This window comes from Natrix helvetica, assembly GCF_964273705.1.
Source record: "Natrix helvetica genome assembly, chromosome: 11".
In the NCBI taxonomy this organism is placed as follows: domain Eukaryota; kingdom Metazoa; phylum Chordata; class Lepidosauria; order Squamata; family Natricidae; genus Natrix; species Natrix helvetica.
In genome coordinates this window covers 19,352,798-19,372,789 of record NC_138562.1, presented here as the reverse complement: position 1 = coordinate 19,372,789, position 19,992 = coordinate 19,352,798, and the positions used below count along the sequence as shown (strand labels likewise).

Below are 19,992 nucleotides of genomic sequence, written 5' to 3'. Positions count from 1 at the left end.
TTAAAGAGGATTTTATAATTCTTGGAGCTGACTTTATCAGGATGGATCAGTAAATTCAGCCTAGCATCTCATTTTCCAAGAGTTGTGTCCTGGTGTTACATTCATTAGCATAGGTGCAGCTAGAGTCGACAATATTAAATTGTTAATATACCAAGTGCCTTTCATTACATTTCCCGAGAATCTTTCTCACTTTCTTCTAGCTGCAAAAAGGGGAGAAATCTCTTCGAAATGACATCTCTGTAAAAATGCAGGGATGGCTTTTTTTTTTCATTAAAACAAAAAAATCTATTACACCAACCAAAGGTTACAGTCTTTTCGGATAATATGTAATAAAAAAAGAAAAATCCAATAAAAACAGTGGAATGCATTTTAAAAAAATTTTTTTTTACAGGAAACGAGTTAAAAAGAAGGAATACTTGATCAGTTTTCATAAAAGATGAATCATGCCTTGAAATGTTTTTTTTTTCCCTGCAGGAATGGTTAGTAGTCCCAGCCAGCCAAGATGCTGGGTTGCCCACAGACCCTAATTTAGTCCTTCAGTCTGGTAGTTCAATCCTGCAGGAGCAAAAGAATAGCCGTTGCACCCATTTCATTGATTTAAATATTTGTAGACTGAGGCACAATGAGATCGGTATCACGCCGGTCTTGATTTTTATCAGAATTTAATTCCAGGCGGTCCCTTTTGGAGTTTTTTCTGCAGATTTTTCAAAATGTTAACTCCAGATCCGCTGCCTTGGACTGTGTGTGTGTATTCCATTACGAGTTCCTCTTTTTCCCCACCCTGGAAATTGTAAAAATTAATCATGGATCTTCCTCCCAGCCTTCCCCGTCCTCCCTGCTCTTAGTTGCAAAGAATGATAATTAGACATCAGAAAAGCTACATAAAGTTTAATGTGGCAGTGGAGTACGAAGTTAAATTATCTCAGGCTGCATCTATTAATTAAAGAAAAGTTCTACCAGAAATGTTTTTTTCCTCCTTATCTTTAAAGTGCATTGCTCTGTTCCAAACTGATTCCCCAGGAGTAGAAAGCCAATGAATAAAATCCCATCGCGATTATTAGAGGGTAGAACAGCCTTTAACCTTGATGACAATCTGAACTTTGAAATTGGGGTGGCTGACCCACCCAGATAGAAGGGTCCACCTTGAAGTCAAGGAGAGCCACCATTGAGAAGAGAGGGTGGCCTGAGGACAGTGGCTGGTGGTTGGATGCCTACTTCATGGTTCAAGGCCTCCGTCACTGGTGTGGGTGCGGGGGGGTGTCTTCTACAATTCACCTGGATAAAATAAATCTGTTGACTTACTGCAATTTGGTGAGAGAATGGTGGTGACCAGGCCAGAAAGCAAAGAGTGATGAGGTTTGCAGCACCATGGACAACTCCAAAGAAGCTCTAGCTGTGTTGGGTAAGGGAGAAGAAGAGGAGGCTTCTCAGGTCATGGCTTGTTGGGTTTGTGCAACACTAGAAGTTGTAAACCAAGGTTCCATAGCACGATGTCTCAATTCACAGAGTCGGCTCAACCAAGACTGAAGGAAACCAATCCATGTTGAGTGTATTGTGTGACTCTTACCTTTACGTACGGCAGGAGAGAAAGTTGAACACCTTTCATAGGCGCTGTCTCCGACGTATCCTTGGCACCACCTGGTATGACAAAGTTCCAAATAGGGCAGCCTTGGAACATGCTGGAATTTCTAGCATGTACATACTATTGAAACAGCGACGTCTACGTTGGCTTGGGTATGTCATGAGAATGGCTGATGGTTGGATTCCGAAAGATCTCCTGTATGGAGAATTAGTGCAGGGAAAACGCCCCAGAGGGAGACTACAGCTGCGGTAAGAGGATATCTGCCAGAAGGATCTAAAGGTCTTGGGAATGGACATTAACAGCTGGGAAACCTTGACCTCTGATCATTCACTTTGGAGGCTAAAGACGCAGCATGGCCTTCTCCAATTTGAAGAGACTCTTGTTCGGCAGGCTGAGGCAAAGAGGCAGTCTTGGAACCAGCGAAATTGGGGGTGGCCAGGCAGGGGACAGAATGGATCTGCCCTCCGTGTGGAAGGGATTGCCACTCCCGAATTGGCCTTTTTAGCCACACCAGATGCTGCTTTAGGACCTCTTTCCAGAGCATGATACAGTTTTTTGAGACTGAAGGATGCCAGTTGAATTCTCCACATTCTTTTTTTGGAAACTTGAAGGAACGAACTTCTTCTGTAGATGCCTTTTTGGCCCAGCCCCCTTAGGGGTTTTCTCCACTATTATGTAAGTGCTACAGATAATGTGTGTCCCTAGAGGGATTTGGAACACCTGAGTTACAAAATCCCAGGTTTTGGGGAAGAAAGCCTATAACAGCTAAAGAACTGACTATGAATATAACAATAAACCGTCATCATTGATGGAAAAAATGGCACAAAGTTTAAAGTTCCAATAGAAGAGAATTTTGTAGCCCAGGGCTGAACTGTGGGGTCCCTTAGTTGTTGCCTTGCAGACATTTCAATATCCAACTACGTAATGTCATCAGTGCAAGGGAGTGTGGGGTTTTCTCCTTATTTATATATAGTCACTTGCCCTGCTGGTGTGGGTAGAAGCATGGTTTTCTTTTTGATATTTTCTTCATTTGGTTTTCTACTTGATAGTTTGTCTGGGGTTAATCCCTGCTTATCTGGGTCCCGGTTGCTGGATATTGGTTTTTACAGGAGTTTAGCCATCCTGATCATTTGGAATAGAACAGAAACATGACTTTTCAGAAGTGCTCACTGATAACGATCTTGTTCCCTGGCCAAATAATGAAACCTAACAACCAAGCTCAGAGAGCACCAAGGACTCCACAACCTTTAAAGTGTCCGATGCATAATCAACTTTATTTTAATGTGCAATGTGCTTCCCTTTAATGACAACCTTCACTAAAAGGTGCTGTGAACACCAGGCATCGCGCTTTTAATCTTGCTAAGTGGCTTAATTTTCAGCTCTCTCTCTCTCTCTCCCATCCGGGGACCCCCCACAATAGAAATAATCTGTAATTCAATCTCAGTTTGGATCTAACGTGAGCTGGGGAACAAGGCAGGGAGAATCCAAGCCAGGTTCAATTTTTCATGGGAATCGTTTTTAGGGGCTCGGTGTCCCTCCCCCTCCCCCCTTTCTGTCTACCATTCTGTTGAAAGCTGCCCTGCCAGGAAAGGTGAGCAACCTGCCACCTGCCAAAGTGCTTGTTAAGTTTCCATCCTTTTATTAAAGATGCCCAGGAGGTTTGGAGATCCGAAAGATGGAGTGGAACTATTTAGCATTCAAAGAAAATGTAATGCCTCCTTCCTGTCACAATCCTTATGCCTGTCTCTCCCCCCCCACCCCTTTTGCTGTGCTAATTCACAGGCTGGTGGGATTGAGGGTGGAGGGGTTGGGGGGGGGACAGGCATTCTTTGATCACCTGAGCAGCAAAGGGCTTTGGATGCTGGGGACCAATTAGTGGGAAATGCTCAAGGCCTGCAGGCAGCTTCAGCGACAGAAAGAAGAGTCCATGCCCTTTGGCACTTGACAGAATTACAGAACCGCAGAGTTGGAAGGGACCTTGGAGGTCTTCTAGTCCAACCCCCTGCTCAAGCAGAAGACCTTACACCATTCCAGACAAATGGTTGTCCGACCTCTTCTTAAAAGCCTTAAAGAAGGTTAAAAACCTTCTTAAAAGGTATGTTGGAGCACCCACAACTTCTGAAGGCATGTTGTTCTACTGGTTACCGTATTTTTCAGAGTATAAGACGCACCAAGATTTTGAAGAGGCAAATTTTAAAAAGGGGTTTTTCACTCTGTAGACCTCCCCAAAACGGCCCGTTTTTCATGAAAATGGGCCTGTTTTTTGTCAAACAAAAGGGCATGCATAGCCTTAAGGAGGCTTGTAGAGTGCTCCTGGGGATGCCCCCTTCACAAATGAGCAAAAATGGGCCCGTTCTTCCCTCATTTTGCCCTCCCCAGCCCCCAGGAGCACTCTGAAAGCCTCCTAAAGGCTATGCACGGCCATTTTTGCGAAGGGGCCGGGGTTTCAGTAGGCCAAAAATTCTGTATTCAATGTATAAGACGCACCCTGATTTTCAGCCTCTTTTTTGAGGAAAAATGGTGCGTCTTATACTCTGAAAAATGCGGTAATTTTTTTCCCAGTCAGGAAATTTCTCCTTAGTTTGAGGTTGCTTCTCTCCTTGATTATTTTCCACCCGTTGCTTTTTGTCCTGCCTTCTGGTGCTTTGGAGAATAGCTTGACTCCCTCTTCTTTGGGGCAGCCCCTCAAATATTAGAACATTGCCATCATATTTCCCCTAGTCCTTCTTTGAAGGAATATACCCAGTTCCTGCAACCATTAACATATGTTTTAGCCCCCGGATCCCCAATCAACGTTGTTGCTCTTCTCTGCAGTCTTTCTAGAGTCTCAACATCTTTTTTTTGTCATTGTGATGTCCAAAACAGGACTTTTTCTTTTTTTTCTCCTGAATTTCTCTGGCTTTTTACATCTTTCTCCCAGAAAATCCTTAGTATTGCTGTTGTGATTGTCTTGCCTGCTGACTTACTAATCAATTCCTCTTTTGCTTTTCAGAAGCCTTTGAAATGGTCGTGCGCCACGCCAGGAACCACACCAGCTCCATGTTCAGGAGCTACTATCGCCACGTGGCTGCCAGGACTTCTAAACTGGTGGGGGAATTCTTCACCGACATCTCCCTCTACATCTTGGGCTCCGATATCAACGTCAACGACATGGTCAATGAGTTCTTCGACAGCTTGTTCCCCTTGCTGTACCCCCACCTGATCCACCCAGGAGCCCCCGACCCTCCCGCGGAGACCCTGGAGTGTCTACGGCTAGCCCGGCAAGACTTGAAGGCATTTGGCCCCTTCCCCAAAATCATGATGACCCAGGTGTCCAAGTCCCTGCAGGTCACCCGGCTCTTCCTCCAGGCGCTCAACCTCGGCATTGAAGTGGTCAACACCACCGATCACCTGAGGTTCAGCAAGGAGTGTGGACGGGCGCTGCTGAAGATGTGGTACTGCCCCCAGTGCCAGGACCTGCTCCTGGCCAAGCCGTGTGCGGGGTTCTGTGGTGGGGTGTTGCAAGGGTGCTTGGCCAGTGTGGTGGAGATCGACGGCCACTGGCGGGAATATCTCCGCTCTCTGGAAGGCATGGTGAAGGGCATGAAGGGCACCTACGACATAGAACATGTGCTCCTGAACCTCTTCTCTTTGGTCCAGGATGCCATCGGTTACATGCAGAAGAACGCTGGGAAGCTGGTCACAACCGTAAGTTCTTTTACTAGAACCATTGGTTAGTGCTTGCGGTCCCGATGTTACAGGATGTGTCTGTTTGGCTGGCTGTCTACTTACCTACCTATCTACTTTGTCTGTTTCTCTCTGAGTCTTTCTGTCTGTCTGTCTGTCTGTCTGTCTGTCTCTGTCTCTGTCTCTGTCTCTGTCTCTCTCTCTCTCTCTCTCTCTCTCTCTCTCTCTATCCATCTATCTATCTCTATCTCTATATCCATCCCCCCTCTATCTCTATCTGTCTCTATCTATCTCTATACCTATCTCTTACTTTTCTATCTCTTTCTCTATCCATACATCCATCCTCCCTCCCTCTCTCTAGCTCTACCTATATCTATCATCTATCTATCTATCTATCTATCTATCTATCTATCTATCTATCTATCTATCTATCCATCCATCCATCCATCCATCCATCCATCTATCTATCTATCATCTATCTATCTATCTATCTATCATCTATCTATCATCTATCTATCATTGTCTGTCTGTCTGTATCTCTATCCATCCCCCCTCTATTTCTATCTCTATCTGTCTCTATCTAACTCTATATCTATATCTATCTGTATCTTTCTATCTCTATCTCTATCCAACCATTCTCCCTCCTGCTATCTCTACCTACTTGTGTACCTACTTACCTACCTACCTACCTACCTACCTACCTACCTACCTACCTACCTACCTACCTACCTATCCTTGGAAAGAAGGCAAGGTGCCTTCCTTCAATGGGGAGAGAAAGTTGGTGGACCGTCCATATGACACCTAGAGCCAGGGTTTGCCTCTTTGGCTGATGGGCTTCCATAAATATGTGGCCCTGAAGAGGACATTACTTCTTTAACCCTCTGAAGAAGACTCGGAGGCAGCTGAGATCATCTTGTAGGTCATGCTATGGCAGGGTTATGGACTGTAAAAGGTTCCCAATTTTTCTTTCCCCTGCTCTTAATTTTAAGATGACAGCTTGATAAAGGTGGTTGGCTGTGAGTCATCCTTTTTATTGGAAAGAAGGAAATGAGGCTGATCTTCATTTTCTCCCATCCCAGGAAGCTCTCAAAGAACCCGACCTGCCTTTGTCTCTTTTCTCTGTTGTCTGCTCTCCTCCGAAGGAAACACACCTGTCTTGGGCTCTTTCCTTCCGGACACCCAGATAACTGATTCAGCAGGATTCATTAACTTCTTCATATACATAATAACACATGAATAAATGTACAATACCCACAACAGATTCTTCCAACGTGGTAGAGAGTAGAGATTGGTTTCCAATTTCAGACTAGATTAGTTCTCTTCCACAGACTCAGAGCTATGTAGGCAAGCCACGCCCAGGCTACGAGGCATCTGGCATGGCTCTCAGTCACCAAATAGTTCCCATTGGCTGACCCAGTTGCCATGCCTACACATTGGCTGACCTTGTTACCATGTCCTATCCCAGCCAGTCGCCAATGGCTGACCTGTTGCTATGTCCTATTCCAGTTCATGAATATTCTGACAAAAACGACTCCAATTTCTCCCATTGGCTTTGCTTGTTGGAAGCCTCCTCCCTACCCACCCATCCCCGGGAAGGTTGCACCCACCCCTCGTGACCCCCATGCTGGCTGGGGAATGCTGGGAGTTGAAATCCGCCTGCCTTAAAGTTGGCCAAGTTTGGAAATGCTACTGTAACATGAACGAAGCCATGAAGGGGGTTGATGGAGGATTTCTACTGCTCTCTAATTGCAAGACATTAGCTGCTTTTTTGGGGGGGGGCAGGAGGGCGGAGGAAAGGCAGGTGATTTTAAGCAAATGGCTTTTCTGTGCTGGCGTTAATAACTCGTGAACAATTTACTGGTACATTAAAGGTAAACAAAGATTCAAATGAATAACCAGGGGAGAGTCTTGATTAAGACGCCACCGGTAAAGGGAACCATCAGGTGCCTCATTGTTCCTTGCAGCACAACGTGTTGCAAAAACCCGCAAGGAAGAAAATGCAACTTCCCCGCAGCCGGGTAAAGGACAGTCAGGAAGGCAGCTGAGTCCCTTTTCCGAAGAGGCTCAGATCTATTTTGGTCTTAAGTGGCTGCCAGGCAAAGGTTGGTAGGAGCAGCTTGGAGTGGGAGGCCTAATAAATAATAATTGCATGCGATGAAACCAGTTCAATTTGTACAGGAAGAGGAGAAAAGGTGGGTTTATGAGGAGATTTGTCTATTAACCTCTCGGGGAGACGAAGGTAGGAGGTGCAGGAGGTGCCAGGGGCTTCGCTCACACCGTGTCAACCAGTAACGGTGTCCTCTTATCTTGACTACGAGTTCGGTAGCAGGAACGCGCGCGCATGATGGTCCGTGATGACATCTGGGTGGATGGGTGGAGCCTCGCGCTGCCACCACTACCGGTTTGCCCGAATTGGTGCGAACCTGCAGAATACTACCTCTGGTGCAGTGGTGGGTTCCAGGCAGTACGGCCCGATACGGGCGTACCAGTGGCAGCTGGGACCAGTGGCCACCGTACCGGAATGGTGGCTCGTTGGACCTACCCGCCCACGTTCCTTACCGCTTTTTGAAAACAGGCCAATTGAGCACACGGGCACAGCTTACGGTGCCTGTGCAACCGCCGAGCAGCTGGAGCATCGCAGGGTGGTGGAGTGCACATGTGCGCACAGTGCCTGAGGTGGACACCCGGCCCCGTCGCAGTGTACCAGTTGCAATGGGATCTGGAACCCACCAATGCTCTGGTGTCAACCATGCGAGAATATTGCCAATTGTATCGTGTGCAAAAATGCACTTTTGTGTGAATTCACTCAACGTGAGCGTGAACCTGGGCACGGACCCAAGACCAGTTGGGGGTGGAAACACAACACACACACACACCCATGGATAAAAAGCTGTTTCCAATATCAGCTGCCTTGTTTTTGTCCTGGGCGTCGTGTCCGGGAGCATTCTCCTGTTGTTATGCCTCTGTAGTAATCTTTATACCTTGTTATATCTCGGGTTCAGCTGTTTTGTGTAAAGACGTGGCAAGGGAAGAAGGTTGGCGCCGTTGGCTGCCTCGGGTTCAATGGCCCTTTTAAATCTATGCTTCTCAGAGCACAGCGTGATGCCACTGCTGAGGTTCACACGATGTAAGAGGAAGGAGGTGCAGAACCTCCTGGTGGAGTCAAAAGAGGAATTAGCTTAGAATCCCTACATAGCCACAAAGTGACCAAGTCCAACTTCTCTTGAACTCCCTTGCCCCTTATCTAATGCCAGGAGAGTTCCAACCAATTAGTTTAGATTCCTGCGTATAGGCGTCTTTAGTAATAAATCAATTTATTACTAATTTGTGGTCCTGGCCTTTTGCACCCGTTGCATGATGCCTCTCCCAAAAAGATTTTGTGGGTGAGGGTGGGGATGCTTGCATTTAGAAAACAGCTCTTCGTTTTCCTGTTCTTTCCTTTCTTCTCTGCTTTCCCTTTGATTTGCGGTGTTGTGTTTCTATCCACCCACACACCCCTTTGACTTCAGAATTTTTTGACGCACATCTTTATTGCTTGTATTTACGTTTCCGATTTATTGCTCCGCTGCCCAGGGAATGTGAATTACTTAAGATATATAAAAGCATAATAAAGAGGCAAATAAAAGCTGCCTTTTTAAAGAACGCGGTCCCCATTAGGAGACATCCTCAGCCACGGACCGCAGAAAGCATTACGGAAAGAGATCTCAGTGAAGGGCAATAAAAGTGATTTAGAGGAAAGGTCGTGTCCAATCATAACAATTCTCCGCAATTAGGCATTTCTCCCAGCCTGCAGAACTTACTCATCCACCGCTGATTGTGTTAACTGGGACAAAGAAGCAATTGTTAAGGCTCAGGTACGTTCAGCTATAAATGCCGGAGTCTGCAGTCCCATTTCTGACCCCAGTGTCACAGTAACCTACGCTTGCGAGATGGACTGTATAAAAAGCCCGTTTCCAGGAAGAATTTAAAGCTCAGCCATTCAGAGGGAGAGCAGCTACTGTGGCCTCACTCTGGATTTTCTGGAAAGGGAAGGAGGGGGTGAAAAGAAAGAAATTTCAACCTGCCAGCTTCCCTGAAGCGCATCCTCTTTCTTCCGGACCTCTGGGAGAAGATTTGCCCATCAGAAAAGAACCTTATGCCCTGCCAGCAAAATCTTTCAGCCTCCCTCCCCCCAATTCACCACCCAGTTATTCTCCAAGGTGAAAAATATTTCAGTCTTTTTCAAGTATTTTTCAAGCCCCTCCGCCTCCCTGAACAGGGGGAAGACATTTTGCAAAAGACGAAATTGCCTGCAAGCGATGGAGAACCCAGCAATGTCAAACTCACCTGCCCACTTTCTCTGTCTCCCAGTACAGGTAGTCCTAAGTGTTTCTGAGCCTTAGCAATTTTGAGATATGTGGCCAGGGAATTCTGGGAGTTGAAGTCCACCCGTACAGGTTGGGGAATTCTGGGAGTGGGAAGTCCACATATCTTTGAAAGTTGCTGAGGTTGAGAAACGCTGCTTTTAAAAGACCAACAAGAAAAAAAGAAACCAGGAGGTTAATGGACCCCGAAAGGAGCTTGTGTTTGCTGTTTTAGATTGGCTGAAAATACATTTAGGGGAGATTTAATCTGATTATGCAGCCTTTTGCGGAGGTTTCGAGAGAAAAGCCGAAAAATGATGCACCCAAAAAATCATGCATGGCTTTCATAGACTAGAATTTGGAAGGGGGCACAGGTAGTTCCTGACTTACGACAGTTCATCAAGGTCACGATGCTACTGGAAAAAGTGACTTACGACTGCTGTTCACACTTAATGACGTTGGTAGAAGCATGGTTTTCTTTTTGGTATTTTCTTAATTTCATTTTCTACTTGATTGTTTGTCTGGTGTTAATCCCTGCTTATCTGGGTCCCGGTTGCTGGATATTTGCTTTGGCAACTGTCTCATATTTATGACAGTTGTGACGTGGCAGGGTCAGGTATCTTGTGTCCTTCTGATGAGCAAAATCAATGGGGAAGTCAGGTTCACTTAACGACCGTGTTACTAATGGAACATCTGCACTGGCAGGGATGGCAGGAGCTGTCTTTTGTGCCCATGTCCCCGTTGGCCCTCCAAGAGAGATGCAAGCCAGAGGGCATCTTTCTAACAAGCCACATCCTTCTAATGTGATGGCTCTCTCTGGGTTGCTCTCATCCCCTGCCTGGCCTGGCTCCAGAGAGGCTCTTGATGGCAAATGCAAATCTAAACCCCTTGGGAGCATTTGCAAAGCTGCGCCAATCTTTTGGAAAAACATGATTACCTTCTTCCGACTCTTAATTAAACGCCCGGCGTTCTCGTTATACTGAAACTGCTGCCATGTATAAATATGTGCATTTGCTGTGAAGATGCTAATCGAGAGGAAAGAAAGGAAGAAAAGAGGCTTAATTAAGCAGCTCGGGCATCCTCGGCCTCTCCTCCATCGTCCTCCGCTCTGGTTTTACGATCAGCCACTTGTTCGGGGTCTTATTAAAGTCACAACCGGACAAATTAATGCTCTGTTTCCGAGAATGTTGCTCTTGGCTCCATTGGTGGGGATCAAAAGCCCAGCGACGGTCACTAATTGTGCGAATCACCTTAGAAAAAGCGGATCTCGTGACAGACTCATCCCCGGACGGCTCTGTGAAAATATACAGTATATTTAAAATTCGACATCTGCGCATCACGAAGCAGCCTGCTGGGAATTAGGCTTCCGGTTCTCTGTAGCTGAAAGTCAGTTACTCCCCGAAATTCTGGGCCCAGTTGTCATAAATGGAGACCTACCTACACTTCAGCTTTCTTACTATGAATCAATCGCACACCCACGCTTTGCCCCCGCCCCCCCACTTCTCGCTGTCATATTTATCCAGGTCTCTAGGAAACGTGTTTGGGGCAGACACAATCTAGAGATAAAAATTAGGGACAGTATCAACAGATGCTTTGCTCTGCAAGCTGTGCCTGAGAAAAACACCTTTATTCTAGTAAAGACGTGGTTTTCTTCTTCTTTTTTCTTTTCTTTTTCCTCAAAAAAAACCAATCCAGTTTGCATTTTCAGAAAAAAGAAACCCCCAACCCCCAAAACACTTTTGAAACTTCCATGGCTGAGAATCTTTTTTTAATTATTTTTTTTTGGGGGGGGGGTCAAAAGTAAATAAGACCCTGTCTTATTTTGGGGAAAACATGGTATTTATTTTAAAAAATTGTTTCTGAACCGCTCTAACCATGCTGAAAATTACTTTTTAAAAAGTCTTTGTATCTGTGTATGCATTTGGACCCAGAGTTTTCCAGCTTTTTTTACAAGTCCACCCCGTGTGATAAAATGACTCTTTATATACCATCAGAAATTTGAAGTCTCTTTACATTCTACGTAACGTTTCATGGTGCTATATACTAAAAGTGCCTTCTTTTGTAAAAATCCCCCCCTTTAAGCTATAGCATCCTATACATTTTAGTCTTTTCAACCAAGTCCATCTGTACTTTTGGTCCATCTGTACATTATAGCCCCCAAAACGTCTTGACTGGTTTTCTCACACACTCTTTCATTTGTTCTTCCATTTCAAATTTCAGTAAAAAGATACGTATTTTCTTTTATGCCTTGGAAACCAAAAGGATTGCAGGATCTTTAAAACGGTATTTCGTAACTTTGGGGAGTTTAGGATGTATGGAATTCAACTCCCAGAATTCCCCAGCCAGCATGGCTGGCTGGGGAATTCTGGGAATTGAAGTCCAGGCATCTTAAACTTGCTTAAGTTAAAAAACACAGCTCTAAAAGGAGCGTGCAACAAAAATGTGTTGCGGAAACACTTCCTTTATCACATCTTACAGGCTGCTGGCCCCTGATTCTGCCTTCCCCTTTTTAAAATTGCATCCGTCTTTTTCCGTTTTGGAGGAGGAGAAAGCAGGAGGCTTGAAAGCACCCGTGTCCCGTGATTTCTTCCCTCCAAGAATAATGAAGGGTGCCTTTTCCTTTCCTTTCCTTTTCTTTTGGGCCGGTTTAGGCAAAAAGCCATTTTTACGCTCCCTTTCCAGAATCAGTATTCTCCAGGCGGGATCCAACTTCTCGAAAGAGGCCAATCCAGTGAAGAACCTGGCAGATTTAAATCTGCACCAAAAACCCCCGGGGAAATTAAGAAGACAAAACATTAACCACAGACTAAACATTAGCATATATTAGCATTTTGATTACACCTGTAGAAAGGGGAAATGGGCTGGGCTAATACTGTTAAAAAGTTTATGTCCTATATCCTTCCGGGTTCAGAAATCTTCAGATTTGAAGATTTCCTTGGTTTTTTTTTTTTTTAAAAGAATAAAAGTAGAATTCCATTAGGATATAGCAGTCCATAGGTGGTTCTTGACTTACAACCTTCATTTAGTGAATGTTCGAAGTTACGACGGCACTGGAAAAAAGCATCTTATGAACCATTTTTCACACTTAGCGACCGTTGGGGCATCCCCATGGCCACGCAATCGAAAGACTTAGACTAGAAGACCTCTAGGACAGTGGTCACCAACTGGTGGTCCACGAGAAAATGTTGGTGGTCTGCAGAAAAATTATTTGTATTTTTTACATTACACTAAATCAGGGACCCTCAAACTACGTCCCCTGGGACAGATATGTGCAATGAACGCTTGTGTTGCTGCAGAGAGTCTCCCCCTTCGGGGTCTTTTTATGGGGAGGAGGGGCAGAAATTCCATCTTGGGGTCTCCTTCAGCCTCCTGGTGGGGGGCTTTGGGCGAAGGCTGGAGGGAAGAGCCGCTGGTGGCAAAGAGCCGGAGGGCCTCGTTCCAGTGGGGCTGTATCATGGCCTGGAACTGGCTGACCATCTCAGCCTGTTGAGCCTCCAGGCGCTGGCACCTGGCCTTGCACTCCCGCAGGTCTTCCCTCTGCTTGGAAAACCTATGCTCCTAGTCCTCAGTGCGGTGCTTCTGCTGAACCTCCTTCTCGGTCAGATCCAATTGGAACTGACCTGTTTTGCCAACTCTTTCTCCTGGTGGCTGCTTAGCTCCAGCAACTGCTCCCTGTTGGGGCTCTAAGGAGCCCGGGTGGGCAAGTGAGGAGGGGCTGGGAGGGGAGGGACAAGTAGAGGCTGGCGAGGCGCCCTTTGACATGAGTGACATGGAGTTTGCCACGCCCACCCAGCCGGTCATTAGGCAGATCCTATTAGTGGTCCGTGGGATTTAAAATTATGAATTTGGTGGTCCCTGAGGTCCGAAAGGTCAGTGACCCCTGTTCTAGAAGACCTCCGATGTCCCTTCCAACTCTGTAATTCCTGCTGGAAGCTTTGGCATTTGGAGACGGGAAGATGTTGGTGGGTCATCAAGGGAGTTTCTCCACAACCAGGTTTTTGCCTCTGACTCTGGAGGGTGTTTGTGGGGAGGGGGAGGGGGAATGCAGAAAAAGAGAGGGAATGTACTCCCCCTTCCCCAAAAGGCTGCAACTCAAGGGAGGAACGGAGCAGCTGTATATGCCAGGTGCCGGAGCTGGTTAGCAAGATCTCAACCCATAATTAAAGCTGAGATTGTGAAACGCAACAACCGATGCCTGCTATTTCATGGAGTCAGAAAAAAGTGCGCATTCTGGAATGTATTTGCCAAAACACACAATTGGAGGTATTTGGTGGGGGTCACAAAGCGTGAAAGCCTCTTTTAACAGAGGAGAAAGAGGAGAAGCTATAGGGTAGCAGAAGGGAGACAGAAGAGACGGTGCCCATTTCCGATGCGTGCAGTGAGTCTGCTGAATCTGTCATTCTTCCCAAACCAGGAATCGGGGTTTGCAATTTTCCTTCCTGCACAATGAACTCTAGTTCATTGCTGCCCTTACAGCCTCGGATTTGGTGTCAGGTGGAAGCTGTGACTGACTGTTGAATTCACGTAGGTAGGGCGGTGGTTTTTCAAACTTGGCAATTTTTAAGATAGGTGGACTTCAACTCCCAGAATTCCCCAGCCTGCCTCGCTAGAGTATTTGATTTATTTTTAAAATTTGCTCACCGTCCATCTACACTGCAAAGCGAGTACAGACGGATGCAATGCTCTATATTTCCACATCCAAGACAGGGTGAATCTTTTAATTGCCCCAAAGCGATTCACAATCTCTAAATCGAACAGGGAAGTGTAAATCTGTCTTCGAATTAACTAAAAACCTGATTTGGTTTGTGTTGTGGCCCACCAGTGGCCAGCAGAGCTGGCAGAAGATTTGGACAGTGAGGAGGTTGGGGAGGAACCTGGGCCAGTCCTGGAGCCTGGGGAAGGCTGTGATGAGGGCTCTGTGTCGGAGGCAGAGAGGGGGCCAGGACCGTATGCCAGTTCTCAGCTGCCTTCGGAGTCAGACATCAGTGAGGCAGAAGAACAGCTGGAGCCTGTTCCCAGTGTGCGCATGCACAGAGTTGCCAGACAAAGGGAACAGCTAAGGAACAAGGGTCGACTTGGGAGTAAGGCCTTGGGAGTAAGGTGGATGATGAATGGCCCCTCCCAGAGTAACTAAAAGAGGAGCGAAAGGGGAGTGGAGTTTGCAGAAGACCATTAGTTCGCTTAATTGGTCCATGACTCTCCGAGACTCCTTGCCAAGTTTTGCAGATATCAGCCTGGCAGCTCTCCAAGCCAGAGAAGGTCTTTGACTGTAAATCCTCCCTTGAAAGACTTTGCTGGATGTGAATGAGCAGAATTCACAGTCAATTAATAAAAGGGTTTTTTTGTCGGGACAGTTTGCAGTTTCAAGTCTCGCCAGAAAGTGGGTTTGAAACGATCAGGCCTTGAAAAGTTTTGGCATTTCTGATTTCGGTTTTTTTCCTCTCTTGCAGATCAGCAAGCTGTGTGGCCCTTCCCAGCAGAGGCAACACCGATCAGCCTGGAACCCCGAAGACCATGTGGCTGACCAGGGGATGATGGGTGCCACTCTAGTGGAACCCCAAGAAACCTTGTCAGGTCGAAAGAGGTGGGTTCACAGTTTTGGACTTGGGGGGTGACCATGTAGATTGTTCTCGACTTACAACCATTCATTTCATGACTGATCAGAGTCACAACAGCACTGATTTACAACCGATCCTCACAGTTACAACTGTCGCCGCAACCTGATCCAAATGTGTGGGCTTATAGGCCGGTTGCAAAATCTCGGGGGTTCCATGATCACCAGGGGGGACTTTCTCAGCCAGCCTCTGATAAGCCAAGTCAGCGGGGAGCCTGGATTCTCTTAATGACCGCTCAACGACCATGGCCCAAAAAAAATGTCATAAAACCTGGCATGACTTACTTAACAACTGCCTTGCTTAGGAAATGGAAATTCTGCTCCCAATGGTTGTCTTACGTCGAGGACTCTCTGCATCTGGTTTTTATGCATCCATCCTTCAGGAGAAGAGAAGCTGAATCCTTCGCAATGTGCGCACACACGTTGTTCAATGTAAATATAGAGTGAACTGTCACTAAAATCCAACATGGTGATGACTACTACTTCTTCTTCTTCTTCTTCTTCTTCTTCTTCTTCTTCTTCTTCTTCTTCTTCTTCTTCTTCTTCTTCTTCTTCTTCTTCTTCTTCCTCCTCCTCCTCCTCCTCCTCCTCCTCCTCCTCCTCCTCTTCGTCATCTTCCTCTTCGTCATCTCCTTTTCCTTCTCCTTCTCCTCTCTTCTCCTTCTCCACTCTTCTTCTTCTTCTTCTTTCTTCTTTCTTCTTTCTTCTTTCTTTCTTCTTTCTTTCTTCTTCTTCTTCTTCTTCTTCTTCTTCTTCTTCTTCTCCTTCTCCTTCTCCTTCTCCTTCTTCTTAATTCTCCTCCTCCTCCTCCTCCTCCTCCTCCTCCTCCTCCTCCTCCTCCTCCTCCTCCTCCTCCTCCTCTCATATCCATCATTGGATGTTGGCAATCCTATTTTTATCAACAGCTGCACAAAAAAATGGTGCTGAGTTTTGTTCAAACTTAAATTTTGAAGCCATGAGTTCTTCTTCTGTCTGGACTAGTTCCCATTTATTAAGAGAGCCATGTTGTCACATCTGAGAAAAACCGAATCTGAAAGCTTCCCGGTTTTCCCCACCCAGTTGAAAGTTCAAGATCTTGCCCCCATACCCACAAGTCCATCCCATGGTCCAATCTCCCACTCCCATGCTGGCAGTTCCACCCATCCAGTTCCGGTCAGGTGCAGAGATGCAGAGACACAGGATGACCTTGGCTTTCTAGAAAGAATGTTGTTATGGCTACATAGCATCTAATTCCGTCCAATCCCCCCTCCCATTTTCCCACCATAGAAAATGCATAGTAGGATAATAGAAAGTGTGGCAGGCCAGAGATCCAAAAGGAAAGAGGGCTGCAGGCCTGATACTGGGGCTTTGATCCTGGGTCAAACTTAGGAGGGGGAGGGGGGAAGGCAAAAACAGAACCGGAAATGCCAGCTGGGCATCCTGACTGTGAACTTTTCCTGTTTGGACGGGAAGAGGATTTTTTTTTCCTGTGCCACCTTGTTTGTTGCTAAGCCAGAAGCAGACAGATGTGCCAAAGTACCCATTGTGCAGCCTTGGTGTGTAATTAAAGCAGCAGTTTGTGGCCTTCCAGCTCGGAACAAATATAGCAGGAAAGGTTTTTTAAAAAAAAAAATATATATATATATATATAAAACCTGGCATTTAAATGGTCAGAGAATGTGATCATTAGTGTCAGAAGTTCTTGGGGGGGAACAAAGCTGCAATTTTCAGCTCAGAAACCCCCTCCCCCCCCCCGGGTTCTCCTCCTATCCTCACCCCCATGTGGGTAAAAGGCTTATTTCAACTCACTTTTTTTTTTCCTGGAAAAGATCCTGACTAATAGCAGAGTAGCGGATTCTGTGATTTGATTGATGGTGTGGGATGCATCTTCCCGGCCCATCTGTGTTTTAAGTGGCAGTTTGAAAGAGACCGAGAGCAAGTTTCTTCCAGCCCATCTCGGTTTGAGGGAGGTGCGTTCGGAAGACTTCCATCTGGTTACGCTGCTGGGATTTATAAAGGAAAAGAAAAAAGAAAAGCCACCCTCAACAGAAATTCTGCTGGAAAATAGGATTGCGCGTTATCAGAAAATACACATTTGAGTGGTAGTTTTCAGCAGCACGGGGGGTCCGGATTTGAAATAGCAGAACATCCCCCCCGCCCCCGGGGCATTGGAGTGGCTTGTCTTGAAGATAAAACTTTAAAGCAAGGGGTGTCTAACCTTGGCAACTTTTTAAGACTTGTGGACTTTCACAACTCCCAGAATTCTACAGCTGGCCCAAAAGTTGTCAAATCAGCCACGTTCATGGGGTGGCTTGCTTACTGACCGCAAGACGTTGCGACCGTAATTCTGGGCTCAATTACAGGCTTAAGTGAGGACAACCTGTAGGATGACAAAAAGAAACCTACACCGTGTATTGAAATAGAGAGGGAGAGAAAACGAAGAGGGAGAAAAGAATTGCAAAGACTTGTGGTTATTTTTCCCCCAGTTCTTGTATGATGCACAACTAATTTGTATAATAGTTTACTTCATAGGGGAAAGGATTTACTACCTCGGATTATAAAGGGGTGGGATTGAAAATTTTTAGCAACCAGTTCTCTGCCCAGTGGCTGGGTGGGCGTGTCCATGATGGGTGTGGCCTACTCAGCTTCCTGCACCACGGCGGTGGGGGCATTTTCCCCCTCCCCAGGCTCTGGAGGGTCTCTTTGAGCCTCCGGGAGGGCAAAACGGGCCCTTTTCCAGACTTCCGGAACTTCGGGGAAAGCCGGTTTTTGCCCTCCCTCAACCTCCGTGTGGGCTCTGAACTTACCTGGTATCCAAAATGGTCTGCATGGAGGATCCTGGGAGGGCAGGGTGGGCGGGGCCAGCCAGTCCTAGCAACTGTCGGTTCAGCGAACCAGATGTAAAATTAGCAACCGGTTTGCCCGAACCAGTCCGAACCGGCTGAATGCCACTCCTGCTCAGATAGCCTGCTGGAATAAACAACAAACAGCAGAGACTGAAGGGGAGGCCAACAAGCCCTGTTTTGCCTCTTGTGGCAAAGTCCTGTCGATGAAGAAAGGAATAGAGTGTGTATTTGTTCAGGCGTGTGCTTGCACATATCATTTCTATGCTTGCAAAAAAAAAGTATGTAAAATGTTCCCTTGCAGCTCCTAAACAGGATGCGTGAAGTTGTCTTGCTGGAATATTTTTTCCCCTCTTTGCATCCTAAAGACATCCCGAATTCGAGGCGCAGTGTTGGTTTCATGTTTCTAGGAAAATTCGCTGTCCTTATTTGGCGCCTCATTTGCATGCTGGCTTGATTAGATCCCGGTTAGTGGCTGGCTTCGTCCAGAGCACCCTCTCCTGACTGACGAGGTGCACACCAGGTGCATTTGCAAATGCAAGGAGCCTGCTGCGGCTGCTTCCCGCGAGGCCAAGACCTTGTTTTATTTATTTCTGAGATTTATGGGTTCCCTGATAGCTAATAGTTGTCAGGAGGTTGTGCTACATAAGCATAAAAATTCGGTCTCCCGGGAATAGAACGCAGCGAAGCTTTTCTCGGTTGGTTTTTCGCCTTCTGTTAAAACGCAGCACAAGCTGAAGGGCTGAAAGGCAATACACAGGGAGAGAGGGAGGGAGAGAGGGAGGGAGAGAGGGAGGGAGAGAGAGGGGGGGAGGGAGGGAGAGAGGGGAGAGACAGAGAGAGACAGAGAGGGAGGGGAGATAGAGAGTGAGAGAGAGAGAGAGAGAGTGAGAGAGAGAGAGAGGGAGTGGAGAGAGAGAGTGTGTGTGAGAGAGAGAGGGAGAGAGGGGGGAGAGAGAGACAGAGAGGGAGGGAGAGAGAGGGAGGGAGGGGAAGAGAGAGAGAGAGACAGAGAGGAAGGGAGAGAGAGGGGGAGAGAGGGAGGGGGGGAGAGAGAGACAGACAGAAGACAGACTAAGGGAAGACAAAAACATACTTTACTTAGGTGGGCGATTCTACAACTTAGTTTGTAGAAGTTAACCATCTTGGGTAGAAATATGCCAGAGAGGATGGCTGCTTTCTTCCACTCATTGTGTATTCGTTGTGTCCTTGACTTACAACCATTCGTTTAGTGACAATTTCAAGTATAGGTACTTTGAAGAAAGGGACTTAGAACCAGTCATGCGGTACTTAACCGCCGTTATATCATCCCCAGAGTCCCATGATCAAAATTCCGGTGGTTTTTATTTATTTATTTATATGCCAACCATTTTTGACAACCAACCAGCGTGTGTTTACAATAGTTGCACCATCCTGGGACCAATGAATTGGTACCCCAAAGAAATCAGTGCCCCACATCTGCAAGATTTCTCCCTGATAACATTTGCATAATTGAGATTTTTAGCTGGGTGGAAATGCCGTCACTTATCCTTGGCAAATTCTTGCATGCATTTTTCTGCAAAGTGCTTTTTCATCCAGAGAGGGAGAAAGTTCAGCAATTTGCACTGATAAGTCACTTAGAAAAGTGGCTGGGGACCATGGAATCCAGAACCCTTGTAGATTCTGGGTTCCACATTTAGGTTGCCCACCAAAAACTCCACAGGTTGAGCGAACTCAGGAAATCCAGTGCTGCTATATGTCTGCATGGAATCTTTCTCACTCGTTTTACTCTTATTGCTTATTGCATTTTTTTTAATGATGCATTTTTAATTTCCTGTTGCCTGGATTCCTTCTCTATCTGGCCAGCTTCTGAGTAAAATAAAATCACATAAATTCTAGGCTAAGTGGATCAGTAGAGTTTATAAACTCATTTTTTTCATGCACGCGCCTGGAAGACTATGTCATCCCAGAAGAGTTGGGACAGAT

At 46.3% G+C, this 19,992-nt stretch overlaps 2 protein-coding genes across 3 annotated transcripts in view; one reads left to right on the top strand and one right to left on the bottom strand.

The window, feature by feature from the left end:
• LOC309397665 (integrator complex subunit 6-like) overlaps positions 1-19,992 on the bottom strand; it is a 322,886-nt gene that overhangs the window by 172,367 nt on the left and 130,527 nt on the right. The gene's annotated exons all lie outside the window — the stretch shown is intronic.
• The window catches only part of GPC3 (glypican 3), a gene marked incomplete at its 5' end in the record, with an annotated part of 100,014 nt that overhangs the window by 57,856 nt on the left and 22,166 nt on the right, over positions 1-19,992 (top strand). For both annotated transcript variants that reach the window (XM_081963901.1, XM_081963900.1), the window contains 2 exons: positions 4,575-5,269; positions 15,042-15,175. In XM_081963901.1, coding sequence (XP_081820027.1) covers positions 4,575-5,269; positions 15,042-15,175 — 829 coding nt within the window. The remainder of the gene's footprint in view (positions 1-4,574; positions 5,270-15,041; positions 15,176-19,992) is intronic.